This window comes from Acartia tonsa, chromosome 3 (assembly GCF_053477335.1).
Source record: "Acartia tonsa isolate MP-2025a chromosome 3, ASM5347733v1, whole genome shotgun sequence".
In the NCBI taxonomy this organism is placed as follows: Eukaryota; Metazoa; Arthropoda; class Copepoda; order Calanoida; family Acartiidae; genus Acartia; species Acartia tonsa.
In genome coordinates this window covers 12373532-12394320 of record NC_137262.1, presented here as the reverse complement: position 1 = coordinate 12394320, position 20789 = coordinate 12373532, and the positions used below count along the sequence as shown (strand labels likewise).

Below are 20789 nucleotides of genomic sequence, written 5' to 3'. Positions count from 1 at the left end.
TAAACATTATCAAGCATATTAGACCACAATCACCCAAAGGTTAATTGTTTTGGTTGAATCAATCACACAAATAGATGGGTTTTATGTACTTTGGACAGAAAAAAATCAAAAATGTAAAAGAAATGTTGGAACTGAGTTCATGTTTCTTAGAAGTTTATGATCTTACGAATTTTTTTTGGTATATATTGATAATTTGAAACCTAATAAGAAGATTTGTAATTTTATTTTAGGTTACTGAAGTCATTAGATGTACACCCAGGAAAGGAATCATCAAAAATAAAATATAATCCATTGACATATCTTTGTAATATTTTAGTTGTACTATGGTTAGTTGTTTCCACAATTTTAAGGTTGTAAAAATCAAAACAAGTAGGTTCACAGTGAAAATATATCTTCTCTACATTTTTGTCATCCCTTATCCCTGTATGTCTATTTGCAAATCAGACAAGACATGTTTGTTTATACACTAGCGGCTGCGCCCCTAGCATCTAAGGGCTCTAAATTTGATTGGATGAAAGGGCAGAAAAATAGCTTAAAACCATACAAAGACTTAGTTGTAAAAATAAAAAATAGCCTAAAACCATCTCAGGGCCTATACAAAGCTTCCCTCTACAGGAGAACCATATCGGTTCAGTGGTTAGCGAGATCCTTCGCTATAGACAAAAAAAGCTTTGTACTTTATATAATAGGATATAAAGCTAACTTTGAGTAGCTGAGCTACTAAAGATTATTGAGCAAATAAAAATTATCATATGGAGCAAATTTTGAAAGGTTGCCAAGCCTTCAAATTTTAATATTCTACTCTTTTCTTTACACATTAGTTTCGCTCCATACAACTTAACAATCTTTCTACATAAAATGTATTATGCTCAGTTTTTAATCAAGATTATGGGTAAAGGTGGTACTATTAATATTTTCAATCTACAGAAGAAACTTAGTTTTTAATCACAAAACTTTAGGATGACTAATGAATTTATTTAGATTTAGATTTATTTTGTTTTATAATTGAATATTAAAGTTCTCTACAACCCTCTAGGTGTTTATATTAACACTAGAGGGAGAAAGGGTAAATAACTGTATCTCCCTATCGCAACCGTCTTGTGCAACCTTCTTATTGGCTAATTGAAAATCAACCAATGGTAACCAATGGTGTCGCTTATATTAAGACAGCCAAGTAGCAGAAAATAATTTTGAAGCAGGCGAAAGAGGTCTTTGAAAAAAGAAGGGAGGTAGTTGTCTGTATATACATTATACATCTATACTATAGATCTGTTGTGTTTATAATATCAAATCATGCTTAAATTATTATATTGCATTTCAGTATCTGTAGGACAGACCGACATATATTATTTAGCCCAATTATAATCCTAAATTAAAGGATTAAGTATTTTAAAATTTTAACACTTTTTTATTTTGTCAACCTTTATACATTTAAGTTTATGTATTAGCCTACACCAAGTCATACAACACCGCAATACTATTGTATCCAGCCAAATTTCATACACTCACAATTTGAAATGGGGGTTAACTGTTTGCCAGTCAGTCCGTCAACCAGTTAGGCATGGAGGCAGGCACAGCCAGCCAGTGCTGCTAGTGGCTCCCAACTCTGGAAAATGTGTTTTTTGAATGAAGGGTGCATCCTCATGAAATTACATTCAACAATACACGCACAATTTCCTGACAATTAGGGTTGCTCAAACTTCGTTTATGTTCAGCTTTAAGTAGTTAAAATGCATTTTTTCACAAATTGATGGATATAAGACACACAAAAAATATGATGTAAATGGATGATCTATTGTTTCTGTAACTGCAACTTCAGTTTCTAATATTATTTCTAAACTTATCAATTTATTTCATAAACAGTTTTCTTTGATTTTTAAAAACTCAGCATTTTATTAAAAGAAGCTTTCAAATACTAATATAACAATCAGGAGGCATGGATGTCCAAAGGGTTGTTACTCCTTATATTAAACCCCTGAAATATAAGGCCTGGACGTCCTTGTAAGGAGGGATATGGCATCTGAACAAATATCATTATCTTAAAGGGAGGGGCGGAAGTGACACTTTTTTAAACGAAAACTAAAAATCAAAGGAACTCAACTAAACAAAGAGTTACAGCACTGAGATTTAGATGGCAGTTGCTTTTAAGTGGTACAATATGGAACTGTATAGAAACGGCGGCGGAACCGACGCTCCCGCTTAAAACCGTAGTTTTTCGACATATTGGCAATTTTCAATCATCTGAGATAAACTTTTTTTTCCATAAAAAAATTTCCTTATATTTTCACTTGACACTTGTAAGATTTTACACATGCAAACAAAATATAAGGGAAATTTTTTAAGAAAAAAAAGTTTATTTCAGATGATTTAGAACTGTCTAATTTGGCGAAAAAAGCAAAAAAAAAATTGGCGAGAAACTGCCATGTCAAATCTCAGAGCTGTAACTCTTTATTTAGTTGAGTTCCTTTGACTTTTAGTTTCGGTTTCAAGACCTGTCACTTCCGACCCCTCCCCTTTTTTTCAAGTGAAAAATTAATTTTAGTTGAGACCTTATTTAGTTCATTAATGGATATAAACAAAAAGAAGTTTTAAGAAATTTATTTTGTTAACAGAAAGCTTGAGGCAAAATCGAATTTTATTTGAAGGCTAAATTCAAAGGATAGAAGAAGTTTGGACACTTTAGATGATGTCATTCTTGATATTGGCATAACCCTATTGAAATATTGTTCAGTGCGGCAGAAGCACACATACACACATTATATACTTTATAGCCGACCCATTTCCTACCACCCTCACACAGGAGCATACAAGATGGACAAAAATTTAAATGGATATTTTCACATTATTTTGATTATTCTTTTGTGTTTTCTAGATGTCATTTACCTAGTCAATTTAGAGTCTAATTATTATTTGACTTGTTTTAAAATTGCAACAATCATTTTCAAGTCACACTACAATGAAAACTAAGTGTTAGAATAGTATTTTCTCACATCGTATTATAAACAGCTTTCCGCGGATATAAAATGTACAATTATAAGATTAAAACCCGTTTTTTAGCCCCATATTGATGAGAACCGGTTATAATCCACCGGTTCTGAATGTATACGAGAAATTAATTTAGTTCTAATGATGTAAGTAAACTTGAGTTAATAATGGAAAGTTGTAGATTTTTTATAGAACCACCATTTTTAAAAATAGCAGTAGCGCCTCTAGCCTAATGGGATGCTGCAAGGAAGAGTGGTAAAAAATTAAAAAGCTTCCCAATCAGATACTCCCAATAAAATATTAGAGAATTTCTGTTTTATTTCTTATCATTTTTGATAAAAAAAAACAAGGATGACAGCATCCATAAGTAGCGAAGCTCAGAAACTATGAATGTATATTATGAATATATTTACAATATACCAGTGTCATCCTATATATTTGATGAAATAGGAAAATGACGAAAACTTCAAAATCACGCAACCTTTAAATCACGAAAAATTAAAAATCTAGGAATCGATCTAGCATCACAATTTATAAACAAATGTTAATGAAACTTGATGAAAATATGTAGAATATGAGCATATTCAATCCCTGATAATTTCAGCCGCAAATCCTGAATAGGAATTGAGAAAACAATAGAAAACCTAAAAATCTAGGAATCGATCTAGCACCCCTATTAATATAAAAATCGTAATAAAACTTAAGGAAAATATGTAAAATGTAAATTTAAGCAATCCCTGAAAATTTCAGCCCATTAACTTAAAAAGGAGTTGAGAAAAATATGTAAAGTGTAAATTTAAGCAATCCCTGAAAATTTCAGCCCATTAACTTAAAAAGGAGTTGAGAAAATCAGAAAAACATCAAAATGTGGAATCGATCTAGCACCCCAAATAAAAGATGTATGGACAAAACAATGTATAGATTAGATGGGCATATGTTATAAGAATCTTCACTAAAAATTTCAGCTGTCTATCTTTTATAGGAGCCGAGAAAATCACGTTTCCCCCTATTTGTCTCAGACAGACAGACGGACGGACATTTCGAATTATAGAGTAGCTTCGCTACTAAAAAAAGGAGTTATAAAACTTTAAAAATGAATTGTTTGTCTCATTGTGAAATAGTTATGCAAATGCTAAATCTTTGGGACGCTAATATTCAAACAAATATGCATCCCATCCTGCACATGGTCGCCATGTTCAACATCAAGTTTTCTCACAAAATTGTGTGTCCCTTGATATTGAATTTATGATTACAAAACATGGAAGACGGAAAAATTGAAGTCTTGTACTAATCTTATAATAGAAAAGGATAAAAAAAGAGAAAGGCATGCACTATGTACATTAATAAATAATGGGATGTTTGTCCGTCTATCTATACCAAAAGATCTTTCTACCCGCTGAACTTTTATTATTCTTTTTAACAGGGAAGCTTCGTGTAGGTCCAGGTAAGGCATTTAACTATGTCGGGCGATGCTAACTCAACCTTCTTGTAAGAAATCACCCAATTAAAATTTAAATTTGAGGTTCACTCATTCCATGACTCAAAGACTGACATGTTGACAGTTACTAGATTTGTGTCAAGCTTTTTCTGTGTTACTGTGCAACAAATAACTGTTCATATTTCATCAAAAATTTTGCATTAGAAAAACTTTCTTTGCCTTGTTTGAATTGAAACTACATATTTAAATTCCTGCGTAGAACAAACAGACAGATTAAATTTACAGAGAAGCTTCACTTTGGCAAATAATTGTATTTTTTTGTGTTTTGGCAGCCACGTTAAGTATGTGCACCTACAACATAAAATTCAATTTATCATGACGACAATCCTCATAAATATTCAATGATAGAAGCTACAGCTTAAATAATATTGACTTATTGATTGATATTCTTCACATAACAGTTTCGAGTACCATCAGATTTAATCAATAAATTACAACAGTTTTCATCAGATAATCACAAATTAAATCAAGTCTAAAGCTTGTGATGATGGGTAATTTGAAACAAATAAGGTTCATTATATTGATGTTTTATCACATAATGGATACTTTTATTTCGGTTTGAATGGGGTGTTTTAGATTTTAATAGCAGCATAAAAATGTATCGTATTATACTTTGATTTTAATGATATCTCTTACATCCTATTATATAAAGTAGGTTGTTTTGTCTGAAGGTTAAGATTTCAATAACTACTGAACCGATTAAGTTCTCAATTTTACACAGGTCCCGGGATGGTTTTAGGCTAGTTTTTTTGTGATTTAAGTCTTTTGACTATTTGGCTATTTTTCTGACCTCCCATACTTCAACCAATACAAAGCTCCTAGTTGCTGGGGACGCAGTCGCTATTTTATTATTAAGTAGTAAGTTTTTTGTCTGTCAGCAAGTGAACCAATAGAGTTCTACATATTAAGGAAGCTTCACATAGGTCCTTGGATAATTTTAATGTATTTTTATGTGTTGAATAATATGCATTACTTCCCTTCATTTGTCTGAAGGTTTAATTTTGTAAACTTCACTTTTGTGGTTGTTGTTACCCTTATTAGTAGTGCAGCTACCCTATAACTGTTTCATTGTAATGATTCCTGTGACAAATGTGGCCAGGTGTGGTTTTAGAAACAGTGGACAACTATCAAGGTTACGAGAACAGAATTGTTATTCTTTCATTAGGTAAGACTTTTCAATCTTTATAATTATTGGCATATTAAGTCAAATTCTCTACCTTATTGTTTTTTGTCCTCGTATTTGTATACAAGTTAAAATGTTTTTAATAATATTTCACTGATATTTACAAGATGTTTAAAAAACTGGACTGAGTTATATGAAAAGTGTATTTTGCTCTTGTAGAGAGAGCTACAAATCATCATGTTGATATAAGTAGTAGGGATTTTTTATTGTCCATTAATATCTCGCTAATCATTTCATCGATTGTGTTGTCCGTTTTAGGTAAGCTTCACTTATCTTTGCTTAGTTTTAGGCTATTATTTTCTTTAAATTCATGTCTTAGGATGGGTTTAGGCTATGTTCCCCGTCCAACAGAGAGCTAGTGAGCAGCCGCTAGTTACACGCATAAAGTACCAAAAGGCTTAGCAAATGTTAGGCTTTACTTTTCCAGCATTATGAATATGTATAAAATAGATTTAAATTTAGTTCGTGGAGGATCTTCGTCTATCGGATTTCTTGCTTCACCTAACAGGAATTTGATATACATTATACATAATATTTGTTTATACGTAGAGCAGCAGAAATTTTGTTTATTTATAGTCGTTTTTATTGCCCTAAAGACCTTTAAAACAATGGCAGGGTGACCACCATGTACGTTATGTTCAATATGTTCATATTGAACACCATTTTAAGGTATTTTGGTACGTTTTTGTTCGTTATTGATTTTTATGTACAATATGAACATTTCAGTATACGTTATTGTACGTTTTTCTGTAATGTATGATTAGTATTAATAATTATTAATGTTATTGTATTTCATAAAAACTATTTTTTAAAAATTTCTGCGCGCTTCGCGCGCTATTTTACCAATTTATACCGGGATCTATGACGTCATTGTGAAGCTTCTGGAAAATAAAAAAACTCAACTCAATCAAGTATTTCACTAAATATAAAAAAAAAATTCCTCTAAACTAATTGTAATTACAAACCTTACCATAACATATGAGAAGTTACACTTTAAAGGAGTATCACATTTTTAATTGATACTTATGTTTTCGTGTACTTATAGGAATGAGATACTACTTTCTATAGTACAAAGTAGAACAATGTCTGTCTGTCTATCTGTCTGTCTTAATCTTAAGATCTCGGTAACCGCTAAACCGATTGGGTTCTACTCCTCAGGTAATATACCTACTGGTCCTGTTGTGGTTTTAGGCTATTTATTTGGGGGTTGGGACAACCCCAACCCCACTGAAAAAAATTCCCCCTTAAATTTTTTTTTTGTAAAATATAACAAGTAAGTGAGGTGGAGAAACTTCCTTTAAAAAACTCACTCATTTTTTTCTATTTTTTACAAATTACGAACGAACAATTCTATACCTGTAAGAGGGGGACTTTACAATACCTCTTTGGGTGACGCCACTAGAGGCTAGAGGCGAAGCTGCTGGAATAATTAATCGTACTTAGATAAATGAATAAAAACCTCATCATTAGGTGGTACTATTTACATGATTAAATTGGGGTAAATTTTCTTAGGGGAGGTAATAAAGGGGGATAGGTAGTTAACACCCAAAACAGATTCGAGAGGGGTAGAAAAATTTCTGCCTTTTTACCCTCCCCCACCCCCTCACAAATTGAGCTCTTGAGGGGGGTAATTTTTTCTAGGGGCGATTTCTCTTGGGAGGGTCGTGGTACCCTCCCCCAAAATAGTTATAAACCTTCCTTCCCCTGTTAAGGAGAACCCGATAGGTTTAGCGGTTAGCGATATCCTTCATTACAAACAAACAGACAGACAGATATTGCTTTACTTTGTATTATAGACTAGCGACTCCTCCCCTAGCATCTAGAGGCTCTATATTGAAAGGAATTTGGAGGGCATAGAAATAGCCTAAAACCCGGACTCTATAAAAATGTAATAGCCTAAAGCTATCTAGGACCTATAAGAAGCGAGATCCTTTCCTACAAACAAAAAAGCTTACTACTTTATATAATAGGATATCAATTCCCTGAAGAGTAGATCCCAATCAGTTCATCGTTTATCAGCTTCAGACAGACGGAAAGACATTGTTCTACTTTGTATTATAGATATATGTATATGTGGTTTATGGTACGTTATTGTACGTTATTTTTTCAAAAAATGTACGTTATTGTGTTCATTGTTATTTTTTTGTAGTACGTTATTTTCAATATTAATATCAAAAAGGCGGTGGTCGCCCTGCAATGGTCTTCAAAATTTAGTCTGTTTGTGTGACTGTTAGTCACAATATAGATTTGGTATAACTTAGCTGCTTTTTTATTGTATTTTAATAGAATTTTCTAAATAGAGAATCAATCCTTTAAAAATTATTTTTTTGCACACAAGTAGGTTTAAATTTGAGGCTTATGTGCAGCTGAGACGCGGCTGCCGAGCCCGAGAATTTTCTTATTTTTTAGCCAACGTTAACATTACGCCAACAAGGATTTTTTTCATGGTAGATAGATAACTTCTAGATTCAATGAATATTTGTTGGGAAATACCAATCATCAAATATTTATTGAAAGTTAATCCAGACTTGAACTAGAACAGTTAGCAAGCATCCTAATCACTCAGCTAATCATGAGTTAAAAGTCCATCTGTGAGATTTTGGTTATCATATTTATAATTTTATGATAAAAATAAGTAAAATTCTTTTGAAATGTCCTTTCCCAAATTCATCCTGAAATATCACAAGCCAAATATAGAAGGAGAAAAATGGAAATAGATTCCAATAGCTCATGTGTGTGTTTTTAGTAGACTTGTCCAAAATTTCTGATAGCTTATTTATCAGAATCAAGATTTCTATATCAGTTATTTTCAATCTAGAAAGAAAGAATGGTGATGGACGCTTAGGAAAAACACTTTAGGCGAAGCGTTTTTATAATTCAGTCTAAAAGTGAGTTACGTAAATATTAAAGCATTTTATTTAGCGGCATACTTATTCTTAGTTTTTTTAAAAAGATAATATTTCGTTTCTTTAATATGATATTGCCACGTTTGTTACCTAATGTTCGTTTGTCTGTTGGATTTTAAAACTTGCATTTGAGAACGATGCAATGCCTGTTCTTAGCTGGTGTTTGAATGCATCTACTTTCCACTAATAAAGCACTTTACAAAACCTTATTCATTAAACTTATTGTTATACAATCCATATTATAATTTAGATCATTTTGTACACTTAAAACTAGGCTACCAGAAAAACAAAAAATCTGAACAGGCCTATTGCATAGTGTATACATGAATTGTGCGTTTTAGACTTTAAAAAATAACCATTTAAGGGTTAGAAAAATTTGTCCATATACATTTCCTGAAATAAAAATATTAGAGGTCAGAGCTGTGGTATGTAGTTGTCAGGCATTCAGGAATGAGTATTTGGAACACACTAGCAGCTACGCCCCCCCTAGAGGTCTCAAGGGGCACTTTAGGTTAAGGGGAAGTCGACCCACCCCTCTCTTTCAAAAGAAAGTGGATGGGGAGTTAATATAGGCGATTTCTCTTGGAAGGGTGGTAATACTACCCTCCCCCCCCCCCCCCACATCAAGTAGAATTAAACTTTCCCAGGACATATGAGAAGCTCCATTGTAAAGAAGATCACAGACAGATCCTGTTACTTTATTAAAATGATGCTCCTGTTTTAGTGCGAAAATATTAGATGAATATTTATTTTTGTTTCGTCTATCCCCGTATCCCTGCTATTTCTAAACACTCACGCTTAGTTTCTTTTTTTTTCAGCATTTAGTTTCAGGGGTGGAATAAGTAAAATATTCTTTCACAAGGATGACAACATCCATAAGAAACATTCTCGTGATTATATTCTAGAAATTATTTTTTTATACATAGGAATCATCACAAAATCGAACTTAATTATTATTTAAAAGATCAACCATTTCTCATATTTTTGTTCTAGTTAAAGTTCATTTATTGAATTGAAATATGTGTTTTATTTATTTACATATAGCCATATTTACATAAAAACTTTAAGCCTAATCCTGTTTGACATGATCGAAGGTGTTGATGTGAAAAATTACATTTTTAGGAACTTAAATACATAATATCAAGGAGGGAGAGAACATTTAATATACATAAGGGATAATTTTGTTTATCATAATTTGAGGGGTGCATAAGATTATCGATCCTAGTATTATAATAGTTATTTCTTTCATCGTATTATAAACCGCTTTCCGCGGATAAAGTACAATTATGAGATTAAAACTAGTTTTTTTAGCCCCGAGGTGCCGAAGGCACCGGCTAAAAAAACTGGTTTTAATCTTATGATTGTATATTTCTATATTCGTAGAAAGCTGGATAAAATACGATGCTAGACATAGTTTTTTCGTATGAATGAGAACCGGTTCCTATCCACCAGATTCGAATGAATACGAGAAAATCTAGTTAATATACACCCCCTCAGGAATATTTCGCCTATTATTTTTGGCTTCTCACTTTTAAGGATTACGAAATTTTTAAAATAGTTCATTTATAAGAAAATTGAAGAACATAGAATTTCTAGATTGCAATTATCTAGTCCTTGAATAATATTAATGCAAGCATTGTATTATGTTCAATTTAGTATCAATATTCACAATCGTCAACACATTTTTATAATCTTTAAACGTTTAATAAACAAGGATTAGAACAAATATGAAAGCAGAGTATTAAAAACAAGACGGTCGGACTTAAGAACATTAATAAAGTTAAGAATCTGAGTATTATTTAGAAAACCGTACAATCCATCGTTCACAAAAAAATATAAATTTTGATAAATAGTTTCTTGAAATTTTAGACTTAATTATAGTGTTGCTTTGCTTGATATTATTTCTAACCATTCTAGGAATCATTCAACACATCAAGACAATAGGGTAATTGAACATAAATTAAAAAAAAAACAAGTTAGAAATGGACACACTGAGTTTCTGTTAAAAATCACAAAATTGCTATGTTTCAAAATTATACCTTATCAGAGACGGAATAAAGTTGAAAAGCTTTGCTTTTAATCAAATTTTGCATTTTATTTGCATTCTTTAAATGAATATATAAGTATTTGTCAATTAAGCTTCTTAACAGCCATTAAAAAAGGATAAAAAGATTTGCCGATTGGTTTCTGTCAACTGTTACATACATACTTAGAGATGATCATACTTATCTGATTGCAATTTCAATAGTGTTTATTCAATGTAGCATGCAATAAGCTTCGAAAATTGTCAGTTTATTTGTTCTTAATTTTCCCATTTAAAAAGGCGAAGTGCAAATAAAACAAGAATGACATCATCCATAAATGCGAAGCTCTGAAATGGTAGGACAAACGAACATTAACACATTAACAGAACTGAATAATCAGAATATAAATGTATACATGTCGACACAAAGCCTAAATACAGGATAATGTAAAAGGACATACTTTTAGACTTCATTATAGAGATGCTTTGCTTATAACATTGAACTCTGTTGTCATATGAATCAGAATTCAAAAAATCAGATCAATCGGATTATTACATCACATAAAAATTTGTTGTTGAAAATGATAAAAATCAACATGTTTAAAATAGATGCACGGACATTCTACTAAAAAATTTGTTTGCTTAAAACTTTTATTGAATATACATTCTATTTGTTTTTTTTCTATGGATATTTAGCAATCAGTGTTTATCTTGCACCATGGGAAAGTTTTTTTTTTGTATGCTTGATGAATACATTTGTCAGATAATTTTTAGATGTTATAAACTTTCCTTTTGTCTTTTTTTTCTTCGCATCAAAGGTACATTAATTTATTGTGTGTCAGTTTGTTCATTGGTTGGTTTTGTGACTGGTCTGTATTGCACTTATGCTGAAGGGTCTGAGGCTCACCATTATGCTATTGTTTAATGTTTAACAGGCATAATATTGATAAATTTCCTCGTTTAAACAATATCCAAATATAAAGTATTTTAAGAGACTCCAATCGGAAATATCTGAGGTTACCTTCAGGAAAGTCTCTTATATGCCTCGTGATTGTTTGATTTATTTTCATTTTATAAGCCATAGGCAAAGTATTTTTAAATATGTATCATTAAATTATCTTCCTGTTAATATAAATGTTTATTTGTATTGAGTACATTACACGTCCTTGTGTCTTCAAAATAGTTTTAATAGATAAACTTATAAATAATTAAATCACTAGTAAGTATTAAGTAAAGATCCATTGTTCCCAATGTCTAGCGTAGTGAATATTAATATTGTAAGCTGTCCAAATTAGGAAACCTCTCGGGTATTTGTCAAGTATTTTATCTTTTATGCACATCTAACCAAATTTTGTGCGGCTTTAAAAAAAGGATATTTTCTTTGCTAAAAATGCGAGCAAACAAGGAAGCCTAGGCACGCGTTCTATCCCTACATATGGCTGGCAGATGCACGACCAACAGTTTTAACCAAAAAAACATGAATTTTGGGGGTTTTGTCATTTTTAAAAGATTTGTTATTAATATTTTACAAAACGAAGCTTTTCTATAATTTGGATCTGTCAGTTCTTCCGGAACGGTTTGCTAATTTCGTTATTTTAGACATGTTAGAATTATTCTATCGAATTCAAACTTTGCATGCTGATTCCTATTATAGTTAGGTACGTTTTTGGAAGCGTGGCAATTCTATAATCTTTACCATAAAGTCCATTTGAAATGTGGTGGTTTTTCACCCTTTCTACAACAACTTTTTATGTTATATAAATATCTTATTTATCTGGTTTTTGGAATACTGATTTCTAATACAACAAAGTACAATTTTATAAGCAATGCATCTCTATAATCAAGTCTAAAAATGTAAGTATGCCCTTAAACAGTTTCCTGTATTTTAGCAGTTTGCAGCAAATTTAGTTACAATTTTGTTAAGACACATAAATTTATATTTTGCTTTTTTAGTTCTTACACTAGACAAGTGTTAATGTTTGTTAGCCTATTATTTCAGAGCGTCACTTTTATGGATGTTGTCATTCTTGTTAAACCTGAAACTCAACCAGTGCCTTTTCAAATCTTGTATAAAAAGCAACCAATATTTCACCCACGTAATATTCATATAACGTAGTATAAATGCTTGTTGTATTATTAGCCACACCCGCTGTCTTTTTATGCATCTTCTAAACCTTCCTAGCCCCCCATCCTCATTTTTATCCTTTTTTTGATGTTCTTACTTTACAGCTTAATTTTACAAGTCTAAAAAACGTTTTGTCTATCCATCTCGATAGGCTCTTCATCGTCAACCCAGATTCATTTTTTTTTCAAATTTTTGTCATAATTTAGCTCTTGAGTGTTAAGTTTAAATCTCAGCGAAAACCATAAATATTTATGGAACCATAACGAGGTTTTCCTGAAAATCAGAATCCCATTGGACTTTATGTTATGTTAACTTCAGAAAGGTTAATTTGATATCATATAATCAATTATTAATCATTAAGGTAAAAATTTGAATTTAAAAATTCTTATTTCAATTATCAGATTGAGTAAACACTCCCAAAGCTTAAGATAGGATCGTCACGCCCGCCTAGTACACACATACACATACACACTCCGGGACAGGAATATGGCATCTCAAGAAAGAAAAACATTCCCCTAATTTTTAGGCCAATCATGAATAATAGTTACTTTTAAATCAACTCTTTTCAATTTTTCATTTGTCACTAAATTTTCTCATTGCAGCTGCTAGCAATGAGTGAAGCACAATTAGGTCTGTCTGCAGCTTATTTATTATACTCTGAGTAGAAAATTAAGGATGATTACGTCCAATAATATGACAAAGAGGGAAACATGAGGGGAAAAAAAGGATAACATTTTATAATTTTGGTGTGTTGATCATTTTCTGCTATCCTGTATCCAATCCTTACTTTATAGTGTATTTATACAGTGGACAGAATAGGTAACTGTGTTTAAGAAGTAAATGAGAAATTATAGAGTAGCTTCGCTTGGAATAAAAACTTTACATATAAATGTCATACACACACACATAGTTCCTATAAATTTTGTGTATTTTCTGCTTGATTGACAGGCACACCGTTCCGTGGTGTCAAATTAGCCCAAATATCTTGTTAACCATATTATTCATAGCCTACCTAAAATATTTTACTCAGGCGAGGCTTAAATGCTAATAACCCTTATACGGGATAGTAGGGGGCCAATTTATTCAAATTAGGCCCTAAAAATTGGGGAGTTGATTGGTTGTATTATATTTTAAGGGTATATTTATTTTCTTTGTCTTTATTTATCTACAAAATTACATGTGTAAATTTATTTAAAGGATTTTCTGAAAATGCTGAATGCAAAAACAAATAAATGTTATTTTTAAGCAGTGGAAAAGATGTAGGAGGAATTGTTTTTTCTTCAGTTAAAACACCCCACCCTGATAAATATTCTCTTGGATCTATTGTTTGTTTTTTAAAGTAAAGTAATTCTACATTTATAATCCGGCTGCCTGTCTAGAATTTATAAATAACTTTGGTAGTAAGAGTAGGTATATTATGAAAGTATCTTTAACAATCTGGAAAGCGTAGCAACTGTCAATTACTAGAAAGTCTGTCCAAAAAATTCCAAACATTTTGAGGTTTTACAATGTACAATTTGTACATGATACGATTTTTTTGATGTTTTTGTTTAGAATTAAAAATTATTGTTTAATAATTTTGGTATTAGAAGTACTGTCACTCTTAATTCGTTAAATGTAAGTTTGTCCTAATAATGTCCCATTTTGGGAGCTTTGCTTTATGGATGTCGTCATCCTTGTCTGTTTTAAGCTTACACATGTGTAACCTTTGGTATGCTCCAGATTTGTTTACAGTAAAGATTCATTCATTCTTTACTTTTGGGCATCATCCATATTTTCAGTAGTGCAACTATTCTTTAATTAGGCATTTATGAACATCCCTTTGCAAAATGTCGTTTAGTCCCAAAGTTAAAAAAGCTGAGTTGATTGAAACTGGGATCTTAAAGGATTTGAAAAGCAAGGAAAAGATGGATTAGAAACACATTATCTTACGAAACTCTGTCATATCTAGCGGTTTATTCACATTACATGTAATTTTTTTTTCTTATCTTCCTATGCCACATAAAGTTTCGATATAATTTAGCTTGTTATTGCTGCGCTACTTGTGGGCATGATTGTTTTTTATACACTATATAATTTATTCACCCAGACTTGTATACAAATAGTGGTGCTACAATATTTTAGCTTCCATTACATTTAAACTATAAACAATTTTACGATAAAGTATAGTTGCTAAAACTTAGATAAAACTGTACTTTGTCTATAGTCCATATTTCAAACTTCAAACTTTACTATTTAAAAACTGCACATGATTTTTTGCATTTTGTAGCACCATTCTTGATCCAATGTTTGATGGTAATCTTAGGTATAACTATAAAGTATGATTTTAGATCCACACTATACAGCCGGCGATAAAGACATAAATTCAGTAAAGTGGATTCTTTACAGGTGTCTTCTCCTCTGCCTGACTACTGCTCAATTATAAAACCTATAAACAACAACTAGAATAATTAGCATTGATAATTAGACAGAAATATTTCGTAACTTCATCTGATTTTGGAAGACAGTCTATGTCAATACTAAAAGAAAGAGCTGAAAGTATGAATTTCGAATTAATTCAATTGTTTGTTAAAACTAATTTCCTTGGCTTAAAGTGGTGATTAATAGGAAAGCATTATGTTAATGTCTATTGTCTGCGCATCTATGCCTGCTTTCCTTCTTGTTTTAATATCATTAATTATCTTCATAAGATACTAGCGGCTTCGCCCCCTAGAGGCCTCTAGGAGCACTTGAGGAGGGGGGAGCTGAATTTGATAAGCTACCCTGTTAAGGAGAATCATAACAGTTCAGCAGGTAGCGAGATCCTTTATTACAGGCAGACATCCTGTTTATTATAAGGATATTATAATGATAGGTAGACTGATATTAAGAAAGAAAACATAAATCTATATAAATTAGAATTATTTAATATCTATCCTTGTCCTATAGATAACACATACTGGCAAAACATTCAACATTTGTTTTCCATACATTTAGAAGCGCAAAAGTTAATAGATATCGGGATAATATGAGTCTACAGTATATTTTATATAGTTTGTTTCATATCTCAAATAACTTAAATATTATGTTAATTGATCTGTTTCAAAACACCTTTATATGATTCAAAACAAATGATATACCTCAAATTTTAACTATTGAGAAACTATTTACTTCAACTATTTTGCCAGTCAAAGTAATCATTTTTGTGACAGAATATTTTTTTTAATGCTTTATATTATACAATATTTTGATGTAATTTTTATCAGCAATGATATTAACTTGCTGTTTTGACGGACGGTAAAAATTAAATTCAAAATAGTTTTTTTCTAACTGTCATATGCCCTTTGGATTACTTAGTTTTTGTATTTAAAATGCTGAAACAAATTTAAATTTGGCAGAACCCTAGTCGTAAATATTAACTCATACATAATTAGCCGTTGCTTTTGGGTGGAAAAACTTTAGGAGTTTTTTTTTGGCACTTTGGGTGTAATGTTTAAGCTTTAAAACTGCACCAGGTGTTGGCTTTCTTGTAGATGAATTAGTATTTACATATTTACTATTCAAACTTGAAATATTTACCGTTTCTACTGTCTAAAATTCATTACCATATTTCTTAGAACAAGAGAAAGATCATTTGAGATATTTTAAATAAATGTATGCTATATGCTACTTACTTTATTTGCTACTAGCGGCTACGCCCCTAGAGGCCTTTAGGGGGCACTTGAAGAGGGGTTAGTTGAAATCGATAACCCATTTTTTTATATTAAATTTAATACCTCACCACCTTTTTAGTTTTAGTTTTAAAAATTAAAGTTTAAAATAGTGATAAACCTTCCCAGGACCTATGAGAAGCTACCCTGTGAAGGAGAACCATATAGGTTCAGTAGTTGGCGAGATTCTTAGGTTCAAACAAACCGACAGACAAACAGACATTCTGTTATTTTATGATAAGGATTGACTTAAAGAAAGCTTTATTTCCTCAATCAAACAATCTGTAATTAACCTTACCACAAAAAAAATGACGCATTAGAAAATTGTTTAAATTTCTTTACACATGAGTATGACACTTGATATAACTTGCATATTTCTTTGTGATTAGTTTTGGCTGTGAGATGTGCCATGAGACTGCAGATTATTATTCATAATTGCATATATGTCAGCACCAAGTATTAGAAGGCATAAGGATTAATTAAAATATAAAACAGAAAACACCAATTTTTGCTTAAAATACTTTTTATGTGCTTTCTATCTCAATTCCTTTAGATAGAGAGGCGAAGCTGTACTATTTATCTTAATAGGTTGGTTTTCTGTTCTAAACCTGCGGTGTCGCATTTGTACCAAACAAGGATGACAACATCCATAAGTAGCGAAGCACAAAATCTATTTTGAAAAAGACAATCGGAAAAAGTGATTTGTACATCAGATAAGCTGTTATCATAACAAAGAAAAGAAAGAGAGAGAATATGGAAACACTAAAAATCCCGAAACATTAAAAGAATAAGATTTATGTCTTTGAAAGTTGTAAAAAGAAAAGTAGCTAAAAAGCTGCTTATATAAAAGCAGTCAGACTGCCATAGATTTTTAAAAAATCTAGTTGTGGTGAAAAAATGTATGACTATTTTTAGCATATATTCTTGAATTAACATGAAAATTAAGATTTTTTTTATAGTTCACTCGCTTTTTTAAGGCTTTTGTTTCTTTTTAAAGCTTTTCATATTATTTTATAAACCCTATAAAAGCTTTATGAATAGATTTTCTTAAAATTACAAAAGGAAGGTAAGTTGTGATAAAATTCCGTAAAAGTGTGAGTTTTAAGGCTTTAAAACAGTAGTAGAAAGATAATATTCATTAAATATGTGTATTCCTTATTGAAAAGCACTATAGACAAAAAAAAATTTTAGTTAACATAAATGTTATCGTTCTACTACTGTTTTTAAGCTTTAAACTCGCACCTTTACGGAATTTTAGCACAACCTACCTCTCCCTTTATTATTTTTGATAATTATTCCTACTTTGGATCCCTGGAAAAATCATGCATCAATTGATTTATCACTCATATTGATCACTCAACAGTTTTTGGTGCACAACACCACTAAATCTAGTTTCAAAGGTATATAAACAAATGTGCTACAGCACATTATATGTCTAACAAAGTCTATTAATGTGCTGTTAAATAATTGTTTTAAAAGATCTGTAAAACACGCCCGGAGTTGAACACAGTTCTATCACATTGCATCAATTAATCATTACCATCGATCTATTCTCTGTTACACTATTTATACTGTATCTAGTTTTGATTGATTGTTTCAGCTGAAGATGTTTTCAGTTTTTGTTTTCATTGACATTTTAATAACCTTATTGACACACAAAGCAAAGTTGAACAAGAATGACAACATCCATAAAAGCTAAGCTCTGAAACGGTGGGACAAACAGACATTAACACTTGTGGAGTGTCAGAACTGAGTAAACACAATATAAATCAATTAATATAAAAGTTGAAGATTGTAAGTAAATTTGATGAAAAACTGTTTAAATAAAGAATATTGTTTAAGGACATGCTTACATTTTTAGGACTTGATTATAGAAATGCTTCGCTTATATGTATTTTGTTGTTATAGGAATCAGTATTCCAAATATTAGAACAATCGGATGATTTTATCAAAATAAAAATTAGTTGTTAAAAAGGTTAACATTCAACATGTTACAAATGGACGTACGAACATTCTAGTAAAAATTATAGAGTTGCTACACTTTCTAAATTGTACCTAACTACCACAGGAATCATCATGCAAAGTTTGGAATCGATAGGAAAATTCTAACCTGTTTAAATTAACGATAAGAGCTAACTGTCTGTGACGTACGGACGGACCTATCATTTCCTATATTATAAAGTAGTATGATGTTTTAAAGCTAAAGTTCTCAGGAATCGCTAGTCCGAATGGGTTATACTTTTTAGGAAAGTTTTATATGTCTTGGTGTGGTTTTAGGCTAATTTTCAGAACTCCCCCGACCTCCTCTAGAGGCTAGGGGCGAAACAATTAGTCCATTATATAATGAAGTAAAGGTTTTTGTCTCTGATATAGTTTAAGACTGTTAATATTCCTTCTCATTTGTAAAGAATCCCTTAAAGGTTAAGGGCGCAACTGCTTAATTTCTTATAAGATTTTTATTGTGATTCGAAATCTATTAAAAGGTTTTTTACAGCATGAATAATGCAATCAAAGAGCCTTAAGAAACGCTGACCTTTGATCCGTTGAGACATATTGAATGCATTCCAAATGTACTTTAATCCTTTTAATAAATAAAAAAGGACACTCTTTCCCTAGTTTAAAAGAATTGACCCTACGATTAAGACAATTACCATAAGTTAAGGGACTTATAAAAAGTATGGATTTATAAAAAATATTTTATGTTTTTGTTAGCCAAATGATCTCATATTCCTAGTCAGCTAAACGTCGTTTTCAAATTGACCTGTATGAATATTATTAGTTATATATCGCATCGTATTATAGACAGCTTCTCGCGCATATTAAATTAAGAAATTATAAAATTAAAACCATTTCTGTCATCCCGGAAGGGCCAAATGCCCAGAGTAACAAAAAAAGTATCAATTATATGATTTTATTTTAATATTCGTGGAAAATTGTCTGTAATATCTTGTTCTACATGATAATTCAGTATGTCGGAGAACCGCTTCTTATCCAGCGTACATTCATCGATTTCGAAGCCATACTGGAATAATATTTACTCTATACTAAAATTATTGAAAGTGTAACCCTTTAAGTCTAGGGATAATGGAGATTATGTTTTGCATTGCAATCAATCAAGGCCTAGTCGCGTGTAAGTAATTGCATACAAAACAAATACAAGATATATACTATTTTTTCAATTTATAATGATTATAAGGTCTAGAATTAAAATCTATTAAAATGTTTCTATTTACTACCTATGTATTGGAGGGATTTTAAGAAATTAGTCAATGGACCGACAAATTTATAAACATCCACAATGACGAATAAAATAACCCCATCTGTAGATTAAGTTTGGACATTACTAGTTTGGAACCAACCAACGAAACGTGATTTTAAAACTTTGGGTACCAGTGTAATTCACAGCACTTTCAGTCTGTTATAGTTCATGATCTTCCAATGTTAACTTTCATTAAAATTATAATTGATTAACGTTCATAAAATGCATGTTTACTTTTTATTTATTTGAAGATGTGAGGCATAAAAATATAATGAACATAAATCAGCCCTGTTGACACAAATGTGTTGCCGTTTAAGGTGCCTTACAGTGTGTATCATGCCGCTTCTTTTTTACCATTAGTCATAAAAATGGATATAGATACGTGGATATTGTGACAGGGGAATTTTTTGTTGACATCAATTTAGGTTGCCAATATTGTCCTCAGTTATTGGGAAATAAGTTCCTCGATGGACAGGAGAAGGGATGGTGTAAAATCGAAGGGGTTGGTATTTTTATATTAAGAGTTAAGACTCTAGAGGGCTTGGTGTCGCTTCGGACTAGACCTCTCTCCACGCACCTTGATTATGATTGTGGTGTAAAGCGTCAATTCGCCCACCAGACAACCAACTCTCTGTAACACTTTTCTGATAAAAAAGTAAAATTTAAATAAATTTAAGCAATGAAATTGTAGAAAAATTGTTTTAATTTGGACAAAATATAATTTTATGACGTCAATCAAAAATATTAACCACACTTGTCAAATGTGATTTAGGATTATTAAATTTTGTATTTGATGAGTTGGATTGTTACTGTTGAAGGTGAACATTGAAAATATAACATAGAGAAAGAGATAATTTTGTTATCATTTATTAGCGACTTATTACAGATTGGCAACCCCATCGGTCAAGAATCAAGGAAAATTTTTTTTTTGGACTTGGAAAATTTTTGTTTTTTTTTCAAAATTTTTTAGTCGGATAAATGGTAACTTTTAATTAAAGTAAATCTAAGTTATAATTTCAAAAGATATTTAATTGTTTGTGAATAAAATCTAATTCCTTTTTTTTTAAGATAATTTTGTCTGATAAGGACAAAAAGATAGTACAAATAAAGTTTTGTCTACT

At 31.1% G+C, this 20789-nt stretch overlaps 2 protein-coding genes across 2 annotated transcripts in view; both read left to right on the top strand.

Annotated features, from left to right (window-relative positions):
• LOC145313959 (RNA-binding protein 25) overlaps nucleotides 1–20789 on the top strand; it is a 307513-nt gene that overhangs the window by 63763 nt on the left and 222961 nt on the right. The gene's annotated exons all lie outside the window — the stretch shown is intronic.
• Nucleotides 1–20789, top strand: part of LOC145314004 (NFX1-type zinc finger-containing protein 1) — a 55165-nt gene that overhangs the window by 18311 nt on the left and 16065 nt on the right. Inside the window, exons 15-16 of the mRNA XM_080153729.1 lie at nucleotides 231–260; nucleotides 5584–5648. Of these exons, the coding sequence (XP_080009855.1) occupies nucleotides 231–260; nucleotides 5584–5648 (95 nt within the window). The remainder of the gene's footprint in view (nucleotides 1–230; nucleotides 261–5583; nucleotides 5649–20789) is intronic.